This window comes from Pomacea canaliculata, linkage group LG14, assembly GCF_003073045.1.
Source record: "Pomacea canaliculata isolate SZHN2017 linkage group LG14, ASM307304v1, whole genome shotgun sequence".
Taxonomy (NCBI): Eukaryota; Metazoa; Mollusca; class Gastropoda; order Architaenioglossa; family Ampullariidae; genus Pomacea; species Pomacea canaliculata.
In genome coordinates this window covers 12,112,411-12,131,717 of record NC_037603.1, presented here as the reverse complement: position 1 = coordinate 12,131,717, position 19,307 = coordinate 12,112,411, and the positions used below count along the sequence as shown (strand labels likewise).

The following is a 19,307-nucleotide window of genomic DNA, read 5'->3' as shown; positions in this document are numbered from 1 at the left end:
CGAAACGACTTGTAATACACGTATCTTTCAGTGATCTAGCTCGATATATAAAAGTTGACTTCTCATGTTGAGACATATAATTGTTTCTACAGACTTAACATGTATGTATCCTGGAAAGAGTATGCAAGGCGCGTAAATAATAATCTGAGCAAAGCCAAACACCACAATCCACATAAACCCACACAGTCTTGACGAACGTGTGTAAATTAATAAAGAAACCGGAAAAATATGAACATTATCCGGGAAGTATTACAGGAAAGATTTTATGGAAATGCTTCGAAGCCATTGAACTATCGCCTACAAAAATAATAAGCATATTCGCGTATGTCTAAGCGCGCTCGCTCGCGAGAGTTGTGGAAACGTGCAGGAGGCATTGTGCTGGTGAGTTTATGAAATGTGCATGTAGATGTGTAGGCGCATACATGATCAAGAGGGGTTGGGAAAGGTTAAGAAGAACGTATGGTGGCTGGTGACGCCCGAATAATATGCACAAAGCTACGAGAAATTTTGATGAGATGAAAAGGTGTGCATGAAATCGGATAGATCTTGCTCTTCACCGAAAAGAGGAAATAAAAAAAAAAAAAAAGCTGTCGGTCGTTGATCGAGCAGGTACGATGTTCATATCAAGTACCTCGCATGTACTGGCACGGATGGGTTGTGCCTGGTGAGTAGACCGCACGGAGTGATCCGCCTATTGTATTTCACACCGCCCACATGGCCTCCACACGTCATCAGACAAAGCTGCCGCGAGTCAGTCTGCAATACGCGGAAACGAGACCAGCCTCATGTCACATGATGGAAGAAGAACTTTATCCCTCTGAGACAAGGCGATCGAGGGTTTCTCGATGCACATATACAGTGCTCTAGAAGGAAACAGGCCTGAACAAAAGTCAGTGGAAAAAAAAAAGAATAAGGATTTTGTCTTAATGTTGTACACATGTTCAACGTTATTCTTCAACAGAATTGACATGACAGACGTAATACTGGACTTTCGAACTTAAAATCAATTTGCAAGAAAGGTCTAAGCTTGAGCAGAATCTCTGAACAGAATCTACTGAATTTTGCGCGGGACTGCTGTAATTTTATTATTATTATTATTATTTTTGTTGTTGTTAACAGAAAAACACGTTAGCTTATCCCGACAACCGTTTACATGATTGACGAAAGAGGAAAGGAATGAAAACTGAGATTTAATTGAACTTTACAGTATTTCAAAAAGGACTAGTTCTATAATTAGAATTCATGTAAATCAAAATAAATAAAAGCATACGTATAAATATTCGTATATCCCACAAACGTATTGACGTGCACACTGTATGTGTGTAGATATATACACCCCTATGGAAGCGTATTCTAGATAAAAAGATGTTTCACAAGCTCGGTTTAACTGATGTCAATCATTATATCGATGGTTTATTATTGTAGAGACTAGTAGCCTGTCAGTGCAAAAATCTCTGTAGCATTTTGGTGTCAAGCAGAAGCAATTAAAATGGCGATATCCTACCGCAGGAGAAAAAGAATCCGCAAGTATACATTTGTACACAAGCTCAAAAGTCATAATAATTACATTTCAAATTTTCGTCCACTTTGGATTCCTTAGAAACGTCGGAAGGAACAGCATATGGCGACATTCTCATATGGCTTGTCCTCATTAAGATTATGTCTTTAAAAATGTCAACAACACTCGCGCAGTCTCGCGAGATGGGCTGTTCACGGGTGAAGGTGTGTGGTGTTTACAATGTTTTTACACCCTTCGCGTTATTAATGGATAGTTGCATTCTCAACCAAGGACTGTATATTGTTCGCCATACTTAAAAACATAATCAGGTCAGTGAGAAAGTTTTTTATTTGCCTGTTATTATTATTTTTAGACTTAATTTAAGAACATTATGCATTCGAGCATTGTAATATCTTCACTGACATGTTGCAGACGATTCTTTCGGCTAATGGCCCAGCCTGTGTTTTAGTCATGTTTTAGTGTTGATAGTGTGCTCTTTTTTAACAAAAACACAAAACGCTGATGATTTTCTGTAATTACACTGTGAGCTTCGTATTAACAATACCACATATCAATTTGGAAATCTGCCCCAAACTTAAGACCGGGGTGGGTGTAGAAATTTATGTTGATCAGATAGGTCCCGACCTCACTAGGGCCCAGGGGTACAAATGCTGAGGTTGACAGGACGCCCAAAACTAAACGCCTTTGTAAAACGTGAGCGTATTTAACTTATATGCATATATTTTTATTAATAAAATGACTATAATTACATATCCCATGATTAGCTGTTTATTGTTTTGGGCAGGCAAAATTCACAGGTTATTTTCTCTCTACCATTTGAAATACAAGACACATATTTCTAAGCAACTTATCAGCCTATTATTATTATCTTCAGTTCAGGAAAAATTTAGAGGGCTTCATAAATGTTTAGGAAAGTTTATGTGGCAGTTTAGAAGCATTACCACGTAGCTAGACATTTTTAAAAAATGTGAGAAAATACAGTATATTTGTCAACATTTATCATGGATAATTTTTCAGCATACACTTTTATATATTTTTACAACCCACCCTTTTTTAAATTGAATGGATGCAGTTATTTGCATAAACCTTTATGCAAGAAAACATAAGCACCTATTTATTTGTCGTGAAGCTAAATTGATGTTGTTTATAGAATGCATTGGAAAAAAAGTTACATTTTCGTAGACTGATCAAAATTGCATATTTAAGATGTATGCATACATGAATGTATTGATACAAGTGATCTGTGTAGATGCCCACACACATCTTTGCTCCTATATGCACAACTTAATGAGTAACAATTTACCCCAAAGATAACCCCAGATATCTAAAAAAAGTTATTAAATTGGATCAAATTATTTGATCCTTGTAAATGTAATTTTGATTTTTAAGTTGCCATGGTATAAAAATACCCAAAAAAGTTACAAACGTAGCAACTGCTAATATATAATAAAGTAATATCCTGAAAAAGTTTATAAACATTAACAGCTTCTAACACATATTAATAAAATGACAAAGGCTACAAATATTAGCAGCTTCTTTAAAAGTGCTCACTTGTGCCTCCCTCCCCTTCTTATGCACAGTTTCTTTCTGTTTACTTCTTAATCTAGCTGAAGCCATATAATCTGTCATAAAATAAATCTGAATTTAAGTGACCTGAAGAGAATGGAAAATAATGGTGGCATATTAAAGGAAATGTATAGAAATTTCTTTTATAGTTAACAACAATTCTTTTGAATCCCGTAAGATGTATGTATTCTGTTTATTCCTCTTAAATAGTAGTGTGAAAGCTGTTGCCAGTAACATAGTGAAAGGTTGAATACAAACAGGATATGACAGGCTTGTGTTAAACCCATGGGGAAGAACTGACAGTGTGTGTTCTACTGAACTTTATCCTAAGAAAATAATCTTTGTATAGCTTGAGAGGCCTATGTGTATTTAGCGCAGTGCTTTTTCTTTTCAAAATTTATAATAGGTATGTTTTCTCTGGCGTAATTGAAAAACATTCCAGAAAATTCTAGTGTACCAGCAACATAACTGTTTTTGGAATTGAAGTGTCTAAAAGCAAACAGCATTAAGGTTTTGTCATAATGAGGTGTGCAAGAGCAGTCAGCTAAATAAAAGTCACTGTGACATTTGAGCCGTCATCTATTTTTTTTACTGTTTGTATGCTGTATGTGTCCATGTAGAATATTTGCACAATCAGAGCAGTGCAGTTTTATACTTATTACAATGCTTAAATGCTTGCTGTCAGAAGCTGTGTGCTTAGTGACATTAGTTATTAAGTAAAGAAAAGTTTATCAGCACATCTTTTAGGAGATACACAAGGGGTTGGAAAAAAACTTTATTGAAACATTCCTTCTAAAGAAAGCACTGGGAATCAAATGAAATAGTATATTACATTCATATAATGACATATTACATCTCTTAAATATTCTTAGTACATTATGTGTGTGTGTGTAAAGACAGAGAGAGAGTGAATTATGGGTTTATTGGAAAGCTGGAAATAAACTAATGAGGTGAAGTATGCTGTAGTTCATAATTTCTTTAAAATGATCAATATTGCAGTTTATTTGTGGCATTTAGCTTAAACGAGGATTAACAGATAAAAAGGGCTATATTATGTTTCAGAACAAATGGCTAATAGGTGTATTAAATTAAATATGATCTCCACAAAGTACTTGTATATCAAGTACATTTGATGTACAACGTACTTGTGATGATGTCACCCCGGTTGTTTAGGTGTTTTGGTCCTGTAAAAGTGTAATCTGTGAGGCACTCTCCACTGCTTCTTGAACCCTGTCCCTTCCCGTTTTTCATGGTGACAGTTGGTGGGAACTTAGGGGCTTGAAAGGGATTGTGGGCCCTGATTTAGAAGTCTTCCCTGACATTGTGTCTTGAGATACACATATAAAGTGACGTAGGATGTTTAAGGTCTTTTTTCATAGCTTATAAACTAGTTGTAGAAGATGTATACATGTATGAAACCTTTACATAATATCATCTTCCTCCCTTTCACAATAGATTTGTCACAGTTGGTCAAGTTCTTTAAAACTTTTGTCTCTCTAAGTGCGTGTGTAACACTGGGGGGAATTGGTGTTTTACGCCGTGTCAGCAGCTAAGGCTATATTACGGCAAGCAGCCAGCCTGTAAACAGATACCACGTGCAGAGGTCAGCACTAATGCATGATCAGTTTGAGTATTTTGTTTGAGGTTTAGAGTTGAGATAGAGATTTAGCATAGTAGTGGGTTTGGTTAAACTTAGAGTTGGTTTTAGAAGTGTTAAAAACTTTTACTAGAATTTTATTCTTTTTGAAATAAAAGTCTCAGAATCAAACCTTTCTTGAATAATAAGGAACCACTTCTCAACCTTAGTGTAAAGAGGTGCATATTTTTCTTTCTATTTGAAATAGGTATTTTTGTCTTTATTAAAGATTAACTAGTTCTTAATCTAAATTAAGAAACTGGTTGCTTTTAACTCAGGTTTTGCTATTTAAAGTTTTAAAGACTTAACAAGGAACCTCCGAGAGATATAAAGTATTTAAGATCTTGCTTTTTTTTTGCAGTGCAGGATGCCATGAACTTGTGATATGAATTGAAAAGTGTGGCCACAGTTTGGATTTTGCCTGTGTCATAACATTTGAAAATGGGTGTGGTCTGTGCAATAGTTCTCTTTAGCTAGTGCATCTGGAAACTTTAGAAATGCTACCATGCATCCAAATAATGCAGAATCTGATGCTCAAACCACAAAAACTAAGTCTAACACCACAATTGCCTTGAATTCCAACAAGCAATCTGTGACAGCAAGTACAGCTATGGGTGTAGGCATGGAAGAGAAGTTGTCGGCAGAACAGACTAAGGAAAAACTCAAACCCACTCCAGAGTCCTCGCACACCAGCATACTTCTGTCAGATGGAAATCTCCTTAGTGATGAAACAGACATAGATGGTATCTCATTATCTATGTTAGAAGATTTCTCTAGTTCTGACACACCATGTACTTCTTCATCTGAAAAATACTCAGAAAATGCTACAAATTCTGAAGAGAGTGCCAAGGCAGAAAAGTCTTCTATATCACCCCGGAAGAGCATGGGTGAAGAAGAAAGTTTTGTGTCCCCTGAAGTCACAGAGGAAGCACACATTCTTTGTGCAACCAAAGATGGAGTAACTGAAAATGTTGCTTTGGGAAACATACTTGAAAATCATGAACATTCAGATCTGACAGCTGGTGAGAACAATCAGTGTGCTTCAGTCTCACCCCCTTTCTCAGTGTTTGTAGACTATAGTCGTCTCTGTTTAGAATGCAAAGATTCTTGGCAGGCTGGATCAGATCAGGACTTAAATCAGCAAAGGGAGCTGCAATCTCTGCTACCAGTGGCGGAGAGAAAACGCTTGAAAAAACGCCTTCGGCGAGCTTGTTGGCCAGTCAATGGACAAATACGGCAGAACATTTGGAAACTCCTTTGTGAAACTTTCCATCGGTTCCAGGGAGCCAGTGTTTTCATAGAACTGGAAAAGGAAATGTTTGGAGGTTTGTAAAGAGAATTGTCAGTATATTTTTCTTCTTAAGTTTTTTCTCACATGTGTCCTTAGACTTTGACACTGGAATTTTGTGCATGCATGAATTGGTAGTGGCTGTGCTGCACTTGTGATGTCAGCTGAAAGTCGGTAAGGTCTTATTCACAATCACAGGTACATACACAAAATATTCATATTTCACTCCCCCCAAAATTATTAATAAGAAATTAACAACTCTGTTAATTTTTGAAAATATCTATTTGGGGATGGGGTGGTGGGGAGAATGGTAACACATTGCATTAACTGGTCTAGAGAAGCAGAAATTAACACAAGTTACAAAACTGACAGTAAGAAATATCATAACTATTTATAATACGTATTTTAGTTCAATAGGTAGTTGGAAAATGCAGCTTGGAGAAGTTGCTAAAAAAGTTATTATTCTGTTTGTTTAGTCAAGTACTTATATATATATGTATAGAATTAATCTTTGTATAACTAATTCTGCAATTGTAATCTGCTTGCTCAGTTCAACAGATATTGTTTCAGTGTAAATTAGTTGGTAGGTTTGAGGCAAAGGTCAGTTTTAATATTTTTATCCATATCATTTTGACATAGTTTTAGAAGTTGAGGTCTACATAGTTAATTGACTCTTGACTGACTGGGCTTTTTTTCTGTTCCAGACGATGAAGAAAATATTCCATTGCCAGAATGGCTTCAGCAAACCCATATCTCTCAAGGGGATGAACAACCAAGACACTATCTGACCCCTGAAGGGGCTAGAACTGCACGGAAAATTCTGGCCGTCATTTCTCAGCTGTCGCCAGACATAACATACAGTCCTGCCTTGCTGCCTCTCATTAGCCTGTTTCTGCACTATGTGGACAGTCCTACTTGTTTCAGCTGCATATCTACTCTTCTGTCAAGCAAGCGACCGTTATACCTGACTCAGACGAAGGTTGCATTTGAAGCAACAAAGTTTGTGCTTCGTGATTTGACCAAAAAATATGCAGTGAGTATGGAGAAGCGAAATTCTCTGTGAATCCATAAAAAATAAAAAGATAACCTCTTTCTATCAATAAGATTTATATGACTAGATTATTGTAAGTTCCATTTTTATCTTTAATATCTCTTACTAATCTGTTTATACTCCAATTCAAACAGTTTTATTATTATGTCTCCTGTTTAATATCTTACCTACACATTGATAAAGGTTAAATGGGATTGAAAACTTTGACATAGGGAGTGCATGACTCCTGACAGCTGCACTCCAAACATGATCATTCCAAGTCTAAAACATATATGCAACATGCATACAAGTGGATCATAAGCATGCTTCACTTATCAAATTACCTTAAAATTTTTAATACCCATTGCTGACCGCTATTGCATCAAGTGAAAGGGGTCAAAGGTCAGGTATCAACTAACACAGGGGTTGCCCAGCCTATCCTCATTTTAACCGGACTCAACATAATTTCATTTTTGATGTCATGATTCTTGCAAAACTGCCATGTTCTGGCTTGTGAGATTTTGTATCTTGTCCATTGTGGCCCTTGGGCGAGAAAAGGTTGGGCACCACTGAACTATAGTCAATAGCAGGAGTCATTTCATAGACATGTGAATCTGATGTCTCAAGCATCTAAACATGCTGGTACGGAGGCCATGCTTGTAAGGGTAGTATAAATGGCCGCCTTGAAGTAATAATGACTGAATACTTTTTTTTTAAAAAAAAAGTCAGTAGCTCATGCTGTGATCCCATTAGTTTAAAGCAGAGTTACCTGCTTGATTAGCAGGATATACTGGGTTTATTAATGCAATCAAGTCTAAACCAACTAATCAACTTAACGAATTTAGTGCAACAGTTCATGATTTGTACTTGCAGAAAGTATGTCAGGAGAATGTTCAGTTCTGTAGTTATATGAGTATTTACATTTTTGAGTTAATTTTAGTATGGTTGTGTCTTACAGCTCCTGAAGGATTGTTTGTTTTTCAGAAATCAGCTTATGTGAAACTTGTGCGAACCAGCAAAAATATAGATGCTGTCTTTGATAATTGGTTGTGGTGGATTTATAGGGACCTGCCATTTCCACACCTGGTATGTTGCGTATTTGCAAAATACAAAAAGATTTTTGTTTGAATTGATGTCCTTTTGTTTGATTTTCCCTAAACTAGGTTGTTTAGAGATAAAAGATTTATTGTTCATGTACAACATTCAGGTAAAAACCTAAGCAAGCTGTTGTGCATGTGGAAAACATAGTGTACAACTGATGCATCTTAGAGAGCATCTTAGCATGATTAACTGTGTGACTGTTCTCTGTAGACAATTAAAAAGTAGTTTGACTATTTATCAGTGTTATTGCCTAGAAGTTTTGAATGCAGTCTGGTTCTTTAAATAATTTCAGGTGATAGCAACAGATAGCTACCTGATGGAAGGAATCAAAGTTTTGTACAGGCTTGTTCTTGCCATCCTCATCCTGTACACAAAACACTCAGGTAATGATTTCTTGAACTGAGATGATTTAGTCTGTTGAACAGTGGCGTAGGGAGAAGCTCGGCTATGAAAGTTGGGGGGACTCTCTGCTGACAGTGTATGACTTTCACATTCTTGCGTCCTCAGTATTATTTTTAAAGGGGCAGCTGCCCCTCCCCCCTCTCTTAGAGCTTCTGTTTAAGAGAAGAATGAAAAAAATATTTTAAATGTGTACAATATACCTGTAATTTTTGTCATTGATAGTATGATTGGCAACACTAACACTAATATCCATGGTTTTGTCACAGCACAACATGAGACAACAACAACAGCAGAAAAAGTAATGCAAGTGACTGTTTTATTTTATTTCAGCACTACATGAGATGAGTGGCAATACTACAAGCAACATCAGTAGTTTTTGCCAAAGAATGCCTGTCACTCCAGCAAGACTTCTAAAGGTTAGACAGTCTCTCTACCACTTCTGTAAAAAGTTTTGAATAAAATAACAATGACTTTTAATTGTTTAATTTCAAACAAGTGACTATATATTGTATTAGCAGAGGAACAACATTAGCATACTGCGCTGAAATAAATAAATCACACTTGCTCATGCATACAGACTGTCCCAAGTCAGAAGGTGAATTGGTCCAATGTAAACTTAAATTGCGTCAGATAGGAGTCCCTCTAACTTAGCCTTTAATGTGCATATTTAGTGTTGTTAAGAGAGCGGGGAGAAAAGGAAAGCATGTACCGACCAGCGTGACATGCGTACCATTGTGGACTGCATCAGTATCAAATATTTTAATTGCTTCTTTACTGAGTACCCGGAATTTTAACAGGTTTAGTGCGAACATCCAGAGAGCGAGAGGAAGCAAGATCGAATAACCCGTGACATTCGTTAGCAGTTAATGTCACTCAAGTGAGGCTTTGGGGGATTATGGTGATCAAAAGCTGCAAGGACGTGTGTGAGGAGGGGGAGGTGCGGTAAATGGGAGTGCAAAGATTGGGTCGGGGAAGGAGGCTAAGGAAAGTAACCGCTTGTACCTCCTGCAGTGCAGCCTTCACCTTGTTGGCACCGACGTTTATTTCTCTCTCTTTGTGGCAACTGTTGCCTTCTGCATGTATCAGTTGTTGCAAGTTAATTCCTTTCTAGAATAAATGGCCTGAGTGTCATTCATCGGTAGATTTTTTATGTTTGTGTGAGTGGCTGAATGTGTTTATGTGTCTGAATGTTAGGCAGTAAGGTAACAGCAGTCAGGGTGTCGCAGTTCAAATCCATGACCTGGATGTTTTGCTGCGCTATGAGCTTGTTGATAACTGCCATGATGTCAGAAACGGCGCACGTAGTATGAAGTCAACAAGTCATCAAAATATAGTTAGCTGACAATAAAATCGCATTGAAGAAAACATCGTGCTTAAGAGAGACTACTGCACTCTTCACAACATGATGCACATGCAGTCTGGTGGGGCAACGGTTAGCGCCTGACACCAATACAGTGAGGATCGGTTGTCCTGGGTTCAGATCTCGTCACGTGCACGCTTTTCTTTCTCTATTTACAGGGCTGGCTGCCTTGCTGGCTCAGTGTAAAACACCAGTCTCCTCCACCCCCACTTAGCTGCTGGCTGTAAACCCCTCCCCCTCCTCATGTGAAAGATCCGTCTGTTGCACAAGCGTAGGTCGTGAGATGACATCACTGATCATCTCATATGCTTGTCGGAAACTGGACCTTATCCCGTGCCTTGAGTTTATTTGACCTGGTGACCGGTATATCTGTGCAGTTGAGTTCAACAATACTGCTACGCCGAGCTTTCCGGAAGTAGCCATTTTTCATAGCTTTATAGGCAGACTTGTATGTGGATTAAAAAGTAAGGTCTCAAATAAATAATCACCCCAAGTGAACCTACCAACTCTATCCATTCTCATTTTTCCCCAGATTATGATACGATTTTATACAAGTTCGAAAAACAAAAGCTTGCAGAGGCGATGCAACATCGATGTGTTCCTTTACATTCACGCAGCTCCATGTTTGTTGTTAGCGGGTATTGAGAAGTCAGAGGCCATGTATAACTTGTAGCTGAGGTATGTATTGTCATTTGATGAGGCCTGGTGAATACATTACGTTTTTTTAAGAGAATATCTTATCAATAAAGCAATGCGCGATGTGTGTTCTTGGCAGCCGTTGAAACTTTGTCAAATCGACAGTTTGTCCCCACCAAATCGGGGAGGAATATTCTTTTCGACTTCGGCTTGGACATCAGCAAACTTGGAAGGTGCTCGGTCTGAGCCTGTTTATGTTTATTTTCTCCGTTTTGAGATATTTCGGGCGACTCCAAACCGGTACAAAATACTACGCAGGAATAATTGCGTCTGATATTTACGATGCAGAACTAACCTGGATAGCACTGTAATGTGAGAGGGTGTCGGTGTGTGTAAGAACAGAGCAAGCGCGTCACGTGACGACTTCACTCCAGACGTCGTGCACCTCTTGCCGAAAATGAGCTGGAAAGTTCACGGAAGGGCATCAAGAATATATGTTTCGCAATGTCGCTACACTGATGCTACGCGCATGAATAAGCTTGAATCGAAAGTTGACAATCACATATAGCAGCTGGAGGAGTTAACGGCTCTAAGTCTCGTGGCGGCCATGGGCACAGAAAGAATGGCGGTTGCCCCTTCACCCGCCAATGTTAATAAAACCAAGTGAGGGCCCTATGATATTCTCATGAACGATTTACAGCTTGTTCTTGCATAGTTTTGATGATGAACTGGCCAGTGTTTACCGCCCTGGGAAAAGTACATCTATAACTAAGCAGTTCACAAACATAAGAGGGAGGGAAGGTGTCGCGCTGGCACACGTGACCAGACAGCGTATCATCTTGACTCACGCTGTTCAAGCGCATTACGATCATTAGGATGCACGTGAAGACAAAGGTCTTCCTTCTGGGGTCAAAGGGCGAGGCAAACGGTCCGACTTTCTCGATCAGTAAACTTCAGCGACTTTTAATGTCCGTGAGAATCTTGCCGAAAAAGATCACGTGGGAGGTGGGAACACGGGCGGGGTTGTCAGCGAGTGATGGATCCGTTTGTTGATCAGCGAGAGAAATGGTAGCGAAGATAGTAAATACTAGCAGTGACTATGATGCTTTTGTGTGAGAGAGAAAAGTGTGTGTGTGTGGAGAAACACTCTGTGCGTTTTGTCCATCTGATGGTTCAGAATTCCTATGTGTCTGATGATCAACTAGCCCTTTATAAGCATGTGAAGATAATGTACACACCACATACTTCTTCACGGATTTTGCTTATTTCTTGCATTCCTGATTTCACTACCGTTGTCAGCAAAAAACTTATAGACTTCTCATACGGTTATTGCAATAAATTAATAAGTCTAACGTACTTATTTGTTGTAAAATCCCGGTCTTATGAAATACCGGGGTCGTTGCAAACCCTATTCCATCTTAAGAAACACTATATATGATTTGTGTGCGAGTGAGTGAAAGAGTGTCTTGATGTAATACTTGTTAGTATGCTCTAGATGACATGTGCATTTCATATTCTATATGATAGTTGACAAGTAAACGTCATATGACCAGAATATGTCTCATTGAATGTTCAGCGCAGTTCTGGCGGGCACTGTCAAATACAGCGGGCTTATGTCAAGGACTTGTTTTCTTCATACCTTGAGTGTTTAACTATCTAATTTGATTACTTTGTCGGTAGCGATGATGTTCACATAATCTTATTTTGTTATGCTGTTTTTAATGTGTGTTGATTTGTAGAAAACGATTTGAACCAAAGGAAACGGCGCTCTTTTATTATTATTATTAAAGAAAAGGGTTGTGACTCAATTAAAGATATGACCTCAGAGGTCTGCGTAAGGCAAGATTTCTGGTGTCAGTTGTCGAGCTGTATGTGTGACCACACCTGGACATCCTCCCCAACACATCTCTGAGGTCGGCTAGTTGTGACGACACCAATGAGCCAGAGTGGTGATGATAGAAGACACACCACTGGACAGCGAGACTGTCGGCCAGCCAATGGCAGTCCGTGTTACGTCACAATGTGTTCTCAACAGCACGCTTGTTGTCATGACGATAAACGTTGTGAATACCCAGGCCAAAAACCTTCGAAGGCGAAGATGACGCCGAGGAAGCCAGAGCCCTTTCCACAATAACTCTGATTTGATGACGGGCATAAGACTCTGAGTTTTGATAATAATGGGTATTGTCTATCTCGTGCCCGTATAAAATTCCTGAAGGTAACGTTTCTCCATCAAATAGATCTGAGAAATGCAGAGTGGTTTATCATTCTAGACTTGGCGCATCTGACATCTTGTAGTCGCCGATAAGACAGTGTGCTGCAATCTCTCAGATTTCTCTCGTGCTTCAGGTTGCATTTGGAATACGAGGCCTGTCGCGGCACCGAATTCAGAAGCTACAGGTAACCCATGAGAGTGAAGTGACAAACAGAGATAGTCCTCCACGGCCGAATGTCCCGCATGTGGCTTCCTCTGTTTCCATGGGCGACGCCCAGGCAATCAAAGTCCACACCAAGAACATGGGTTTTCATAAGACGGGTTCATATATTCTCAGTCCAGATATGGTAAGCATTTTACAAACTAGTATTGAAACACACGCATTACATTTCCCTGGTTGGCAGTGAGCTCAGTGCACTTGAAGCAAAAGAGAAGCATGAAAAGCACAGAAGCACATCTGCAAACTACAGCAGAAACAAAGCTGTGGGGGTAGGGGGATAGAAGAAGGGAGACAGGGTGAGAAAAGGAGGAGACCACAAACTTCTGAAAGTATGAAAGAGATCAATCTTAAGGTCTTTATAGGACACAAAAGAAGTAATATATCAGAACTTGTTTTATTAGGAGTTAATACAATACAATACAACTTTATTAATCTGCAAAGGGCAATTACAGTTAAATTGATGCAATAGATTTTATTGAAGTTGACATAGGAAAGTAATATTTAAAAATCACTTCTTAGTGTGAAAGAGATTATAGAATGATTTGATGAAATTTGTTTTCTTTGAAATAATGTCCTAGCTGGCAGTGGTGTGGGCATGGCTTCCTACCCGTTTCTCCATCATGCAGCCAGTTCTGCTCTTTACATCAGCAGAGCATGGTACCACCCTCCGTACCCTCTACAGCATGTCAGAATACAGTCCTTACACTATCATTGTCATTAAGACCACTGCTGATGATGTAAGAACCCACTTCTCTCATTTGTCTGTATTGTGATGCTTTTTTAAAAATTAAAATGTTGTAACCTTATTAAGTTCGAACAATACTTTTCACACTTTTGTGGTGCAAACAAACCTCTTTAATGTGTCATCAACCTCTTTTCTTTACAACCATTTTTCTCATTTACACAACTAATAATATTACTTAAGTTACAACATTAATCTTGTTACAGAGTGTTTAGTTAACAGACTACTTGCCCTATAATATTTTTTCAGTTCATATGAAATTTTAATTATGTATCATTTCATGAAAATATACAGCTCCTTAGTAAAAAATTCCTTATCTGTGGATATTTAATTTTCTTTTTATACTGCTGAGGAAGATTTGCAGTCATTAAAAAATTGCTGCATGTTCAGCAGTGTGTCTAGTTAAGACGATGTTTTAATCAGCTTTCTGAACTCCAACATTATCGCAGTATATTTTGGTTAATGTACTGTTAATATATTGTTTTGGCTAATCTTTATCTCTAGTTAAACATATTGATTTAGTACACATGCACACTGTAACTAATTTTCAGCAACTTAATTTAGGCTGAATGAACTCCCAACAAAGTGATAGCAAATGTGACTGTTGTGTTGTCAACAGATCTTTGGTGCCTTCTGCTCAGGACCCTGGTATGAGAGACGATCCAACTCTCGCAATATTTGTTACTTTGGGACAGGCGAGACTTTCCTGTTCACCCTTAGTCCAGAACGCAACAAATATGAATGGGTTGGCATTTTATCAACAGATATCCCCAAGACAGCCAATATGTTTCTTGCTGGTGATAATTCTTGTCTCACCATTGGAGGCGGGTGAGAAAGTTTACATACAGTTGTCATTATTTAAGTACTCAGCAAATATCAGTTATAAACATTTGTTATTTCCACTTTTGCAGATTGTTGAAAATCTCAGTGATGGTGATTATTGTAATAGATTATTTTTCTAAGAACAGAAAGTTAACTATGTTTTCAGAAATTATAAAGTAAAATGTACTTTAATGTTTCAGCTGTGATGCAAAGCAAAGCAATTTGTACTTTTAAAAAATTCATGATTAATGTACACAAGAAGAATACACAAAAAAGACTAAACTATAAATTTTAGCTCCCTGAAATCCAGGTAAAGAAATCTTTTAATAAGGTGTAAAACCAGAATGAGAAAAAAAGTTAGACTTCAAATGTACATCCAGTGTTGAGCATAAGAATGCTGGCCCATACAAAATCAAACATTAGACGTGAAATATTCATGTGTTGAGTATATAAATGTATCATGCATGTACATGCTTGTTAATAATAAGAATGCTACATTATACCAAGTATTTATTATTTATGCATTTATATATTGTTACATTATACAAAGTATTATTTCCTTGTAAATGTCTCACAGGAATGGCGAGGCAATCAGTCTAGATGAGACTATGGAGCATTGCAGAACTGAGACATGTGACACATTCAAGAATCCTCCATTAGCTTCTACACAGGACTTCACTTGTAAAACTGTAGAGGTGTTTGGTTTCCAGGACTAATTCTTTTCTGCCTTGAGTAAATGTGGTCCAAGAGAGATTGAAAATTCCTTTGGAGACCCATTCTTAACAGGTGGATTGATCACAACTTTGGTTGGTCCTTGATGCAGAGCTGCTTCAAGATGTTTCACCTGTGGTTTTGATAATAAGAAGTAACCTCCTTAGTGGTATTATAGTGGTGGCAGATGTCCTTAAGTGACAAACTTGAATTATTGCACACATTCCTTTTCCTAGTTTAAAGAGGCACTATTCTCAGTATTTAGTAGTTGGTGACTCATTTTCTGTTTATTCTGCTGATCAACAATTCTCATGAAGTCAAGTGCTTATGATTCAATTCAAGACATGGTATCATGTCTCCTTGCAAATTATTTTAAGTGAAGTTTGACTTTTTGTGCTGTGAATATCTCCCTGGGTCTTTTTTAGGCTGCCGCTATAATCAATAGAATCTGTGGTTAATGTATCAAGCCAGCAGGAATTTTTGAACTCCTTTAATAGATGTCTTTTATTTTTGAGAGAAAGAAATGGCTGCTCTGAGGGAAAAAGTGGAATTTTAACACTTAACCACACCGGTTTGTTCAGTGCAATTAAAATAGTGATGAAAATGTAAAGTTTTGTGTTTGTCTGTTATTTACTAAAGACCAACTATTTTTTCAGCATTTTTTTCTTTTTGAAAACCTGCAAGGATTGTATTGAGTCACACACACACACATGTGCATTCATATCCAACTTGCAAACAGCCCTGAATGTCATGTATTTCTTTAACAGAGGTCTTTCATTCGTCAGTCAAATACTTAGATTGTTAGCTTTGAAAGTGCAATGGATTTTCTACAAATTTTTTTTCATAACTGTAGGGTGGAATGGTGAAGGCAAAGCAGCTATATTTCTCCACTTTCCCTGTCGAGTTCTGCCATTCTATTGATATTTTGATACCCTACACGATGGAACTGAAAATGCCTCATTAATGGCTACATCGCAAGAGTAAAATTAAAAATTTTAATCTTTTTTAATTGTTACTTTTATGGTGTGTAACAGTTTACCCAAAACTTTTTTTCTTTTTTTTTTTTTTTATCACAGACTTTCATTAAATGAGTGAAAATTGCAAAGGTTATATAGTCTAATGTCATTGTGTCTGAGACTGCTGTCCTTTTCATAGATTTGTTTACTGTACTATCATTACTCAGGTGATGTACATTGTAGTATGCATGATGTATCACAACAGTTGTGGGAATCAGAAGAATGTTGTGACAAAGGAACACTTATGCAAGATAGAAATAAATGGCGTGGTCTGCAATATGCTATTTTAAGGCTTATTTATACTCCCAAACCACTGCTCTTAGTTCTATTTGATTTGTTGCTAATAGAAACTGATACCTCCTTAACTGTCAACAGAAACTGGCAATATGTGTTGTAAATTATTTGTTACTTGTGATATGCACATGTGGTAGCATTTGAAAATGGCTCTACTTTTTAGGAATGAACAAGCAGTTTTTTTGTTGTTGTTATTATTACATGCACAAACGGAAGCAACAACGCTGTATACAACCTCAACACCTGAAAATGTCTGTCAGCACCCAGCTTCTCTAGACCAAATGGGCCAGTAGGCCATCAACATCACAGAATTTCATGTTGTTGTGTAGCAAACAGGAATGTATTGATATTATAAAATGTTCTTATATGTGTAGTTTACTAAGTGTGTTTCTGTCTCCCAGATGATTTCTGGTCAAAACTAACACTGGATTGTATTATTTGTAAGCTTTTGACATTATATTCTGGGGATTTGTGCCCAGGAACCTTGTAGCAATGGTGTGCCTTGCTGCTATTACACATTGTTCTGAATGGATTCCTTTTGTTGTTTTAAAGGGAAAAATGTTCCCTTACAAATTGATGAAGATTATCTAGTCCAAAACTGAAAATGTATATAATTTGTTTGATTGGAGAAATCTAAACCTATGTTTCAGCATAGTAAATGTATTTCTATAAATGCCAGTGCACATATAGGAGAGGTCAGAAGTTTGAGAGGTGGTCCGATGGCCTAACGGTTAATGCCTGTCACCGATTAGCTCTCGTCTCGGGCATGGTGTTCTTTCTCTGCTTGTGGCATCTGTTTACAAGGCTGGCTGCCTTCGTTGCTGACTTAGTGTAAAACACCAATTTCACCCCAGCTTCCAGAAGTTTGAATTCCTTCTACAGGTTTTTTGTAAGAACCTGAAACTTTATGCATTGAACCTTAATATCTAATAAATTTCATGCATTTCACACTCAAGAACAAAAATGAAGAAATAAAAGAACAAGAGAAGGGGATATCCAGCGCTGTTTAAGGATGTTGTCATGGTCCAGAAAGGTATTCCCTCAAACAAAAAGCCTCAAGGCTAAAAGTCTCATGGCAATGAAGTGAGGGTTAGAGTTAGACCATAGGGGATATTGGTACCAGTTGCCTCCAGAAAGCTGGTTATCTTTTAAAAAGTGATTTAAAGAAATATCTTTGCACAGCATCACCTTTTTATCGTCCCCATTTCTGTTCTGGGAGATGTAATGCAGATTTAATGAATTAGATACCATAGTTTAAGAAATAAAAAAAAAAAATCCTCTAAAAAATTCTGAAATAAAATTTTTTGAATGTCTGGAGCTCCCCTCACACGTGCACATATGAAAATTACACCGGAGAGTGAGCAAGTATATATTTAAACGTTTTTCATGACTAGGGCTGGAATTCACATGAAGCCTTTTCATGGGATATTCAACCCAGGAGGAATATATATATATAGTCAGTGTGAATATCAGACCATCAGCTATTCTATCTTTCAATCTCTGTGTAGTGTGAAGAAATTAGCATACAAGGGGTATAAGAGAGAGGATTTATTTAACTAATGACTAATCAGATATAGCACTATGCTGGTTGTACAGTGCTGCAAGGTATAGAATTTACATGAATTTAGCCCTGGGTCACCTGACATAAATGTGAAGCTTTCTCACAGTGATAAAGGAAATTATAAAAATCCCCTTTGTGATCTGATAAAAGGAAGGCATATGGTGGATATGTAATCTGTCCATAAATACTAACTTCTGTGTTTTTCCACATTTTCAGATAAAACCAGCCCCACATAAATTATGGCTTATTATGCCAAAAACTAGTTATGGTTGAGATGTAACTAGTGTCTGCAATATTGCAATTAACCACTAGCAAGCAGATTTTTTTTCCAAATGGAAGACAAAGAGAAAATTAAACTTGATTTAAAAATATACCTCCTTAGACAATCCATGATGTCAATTTACTTGCTGTTTCACATACCACATAAAGGTCACATTTTACAGATTTACAGTTTATGCCTGTCTTTACCTGAATGTGTTTGACCACTTAACTCTTGTAACAAAGTACTCAGGTACCTAAGACTCTGTTATGCCATCTGACACATAAAGATGCAAGTTTCTTTCTTTTGTCTACATAGTCCTTAAAAAAAAATAATGGTACTGTCAGTAGAACATGTTACTAATGCTGTTCATAGTACTAATTTATGCTACCTTAAAACCATCTACATAATATTGTTGGAATTCTCAAAATACTAGATGAGAAACTTTAATATGTTGATTTATAACAAAGGTGAACTTGCAAGACTGAAACTTAAGGAGTAATATTTTGGCTTTGTCAACATTAATGACATTTTTTCTTCTGATGTTAGATTATGCACTTTGCAGGTTAGGTGTGGAGGAATATGGTGTTGCTGTGAATATGATAAATGTCGTGTTAAAAGATTTATTTTAGCTCAAGCACACTGTTTTGCTTTATCTTGATAGTAGTAACTTATTGGGAAAAGTGTATTGCTGATAATTATAATTATTGTGAACTGGACTGAAGATAAATTACACACTTTGAACATTGTTTGCGTTATGCCACTCATCATTTGTGAGGGTCAGAATCAACAGCTAGTGCATATTATTGCTGCTCCATATTTTCTGCTGGGTTCCATGCACTACCTCATATTCCATCTCTTCCCGCTCACAGTCTATCAGTCCTTTCCTATGCTGAACTCCTGGCATGCTTCATGAGCAAAATTTTCTC

The 19,307-nt window shown here is 37.5% G+C and overlaps 1 protein-coding gene across 2 annotated transcripts; it reads left to right on the top strand.

The window, feature by feature from the left end:
• Positions 1-1,670: 1,670 nt before the first annotated feature.
• LOC112555052 (TBC1 domain family member 24-like) lies at positions 1,671-19,126 on the top strand. Of its 2 annotated transcripts, none has more exons than XM_025223204.1 (10): positions 1,671-1,827; positions 5,083-6,046; positions 6,714-7,042; positions 8,024-8,125; positions 8,433-8,523; positions 8,873-8,958; positions 12,888-13,100; positions 13,552-13,710; positions 14,335-14,543; positions 15,115-19,126. In XM_025223204.1, exons 2-10 carry the CDS (start codon positions 5,227-5,229, stop codon positions 15,251-15,253), a joined length of 2,148 nt encoding a protein of 715 aa, XP_025078989.1. In that variant the 5' UTR covers positions 1,671-1,827; positions 5,083-5,226; the 3' UTR covers positions 15,254-19,126. The 2 variants fall into 2 exon arrangements, with proteins under 2 accessions (XP_025078989.1, XP_025078990.1); XM_025223205.1 differs by having other exon boundaries at positions 1,688-1,827; positions 5,088-6,046.
• The last annotated feature ends 181 nt before the right edge of the window (positions 19,127-19,307 follow it).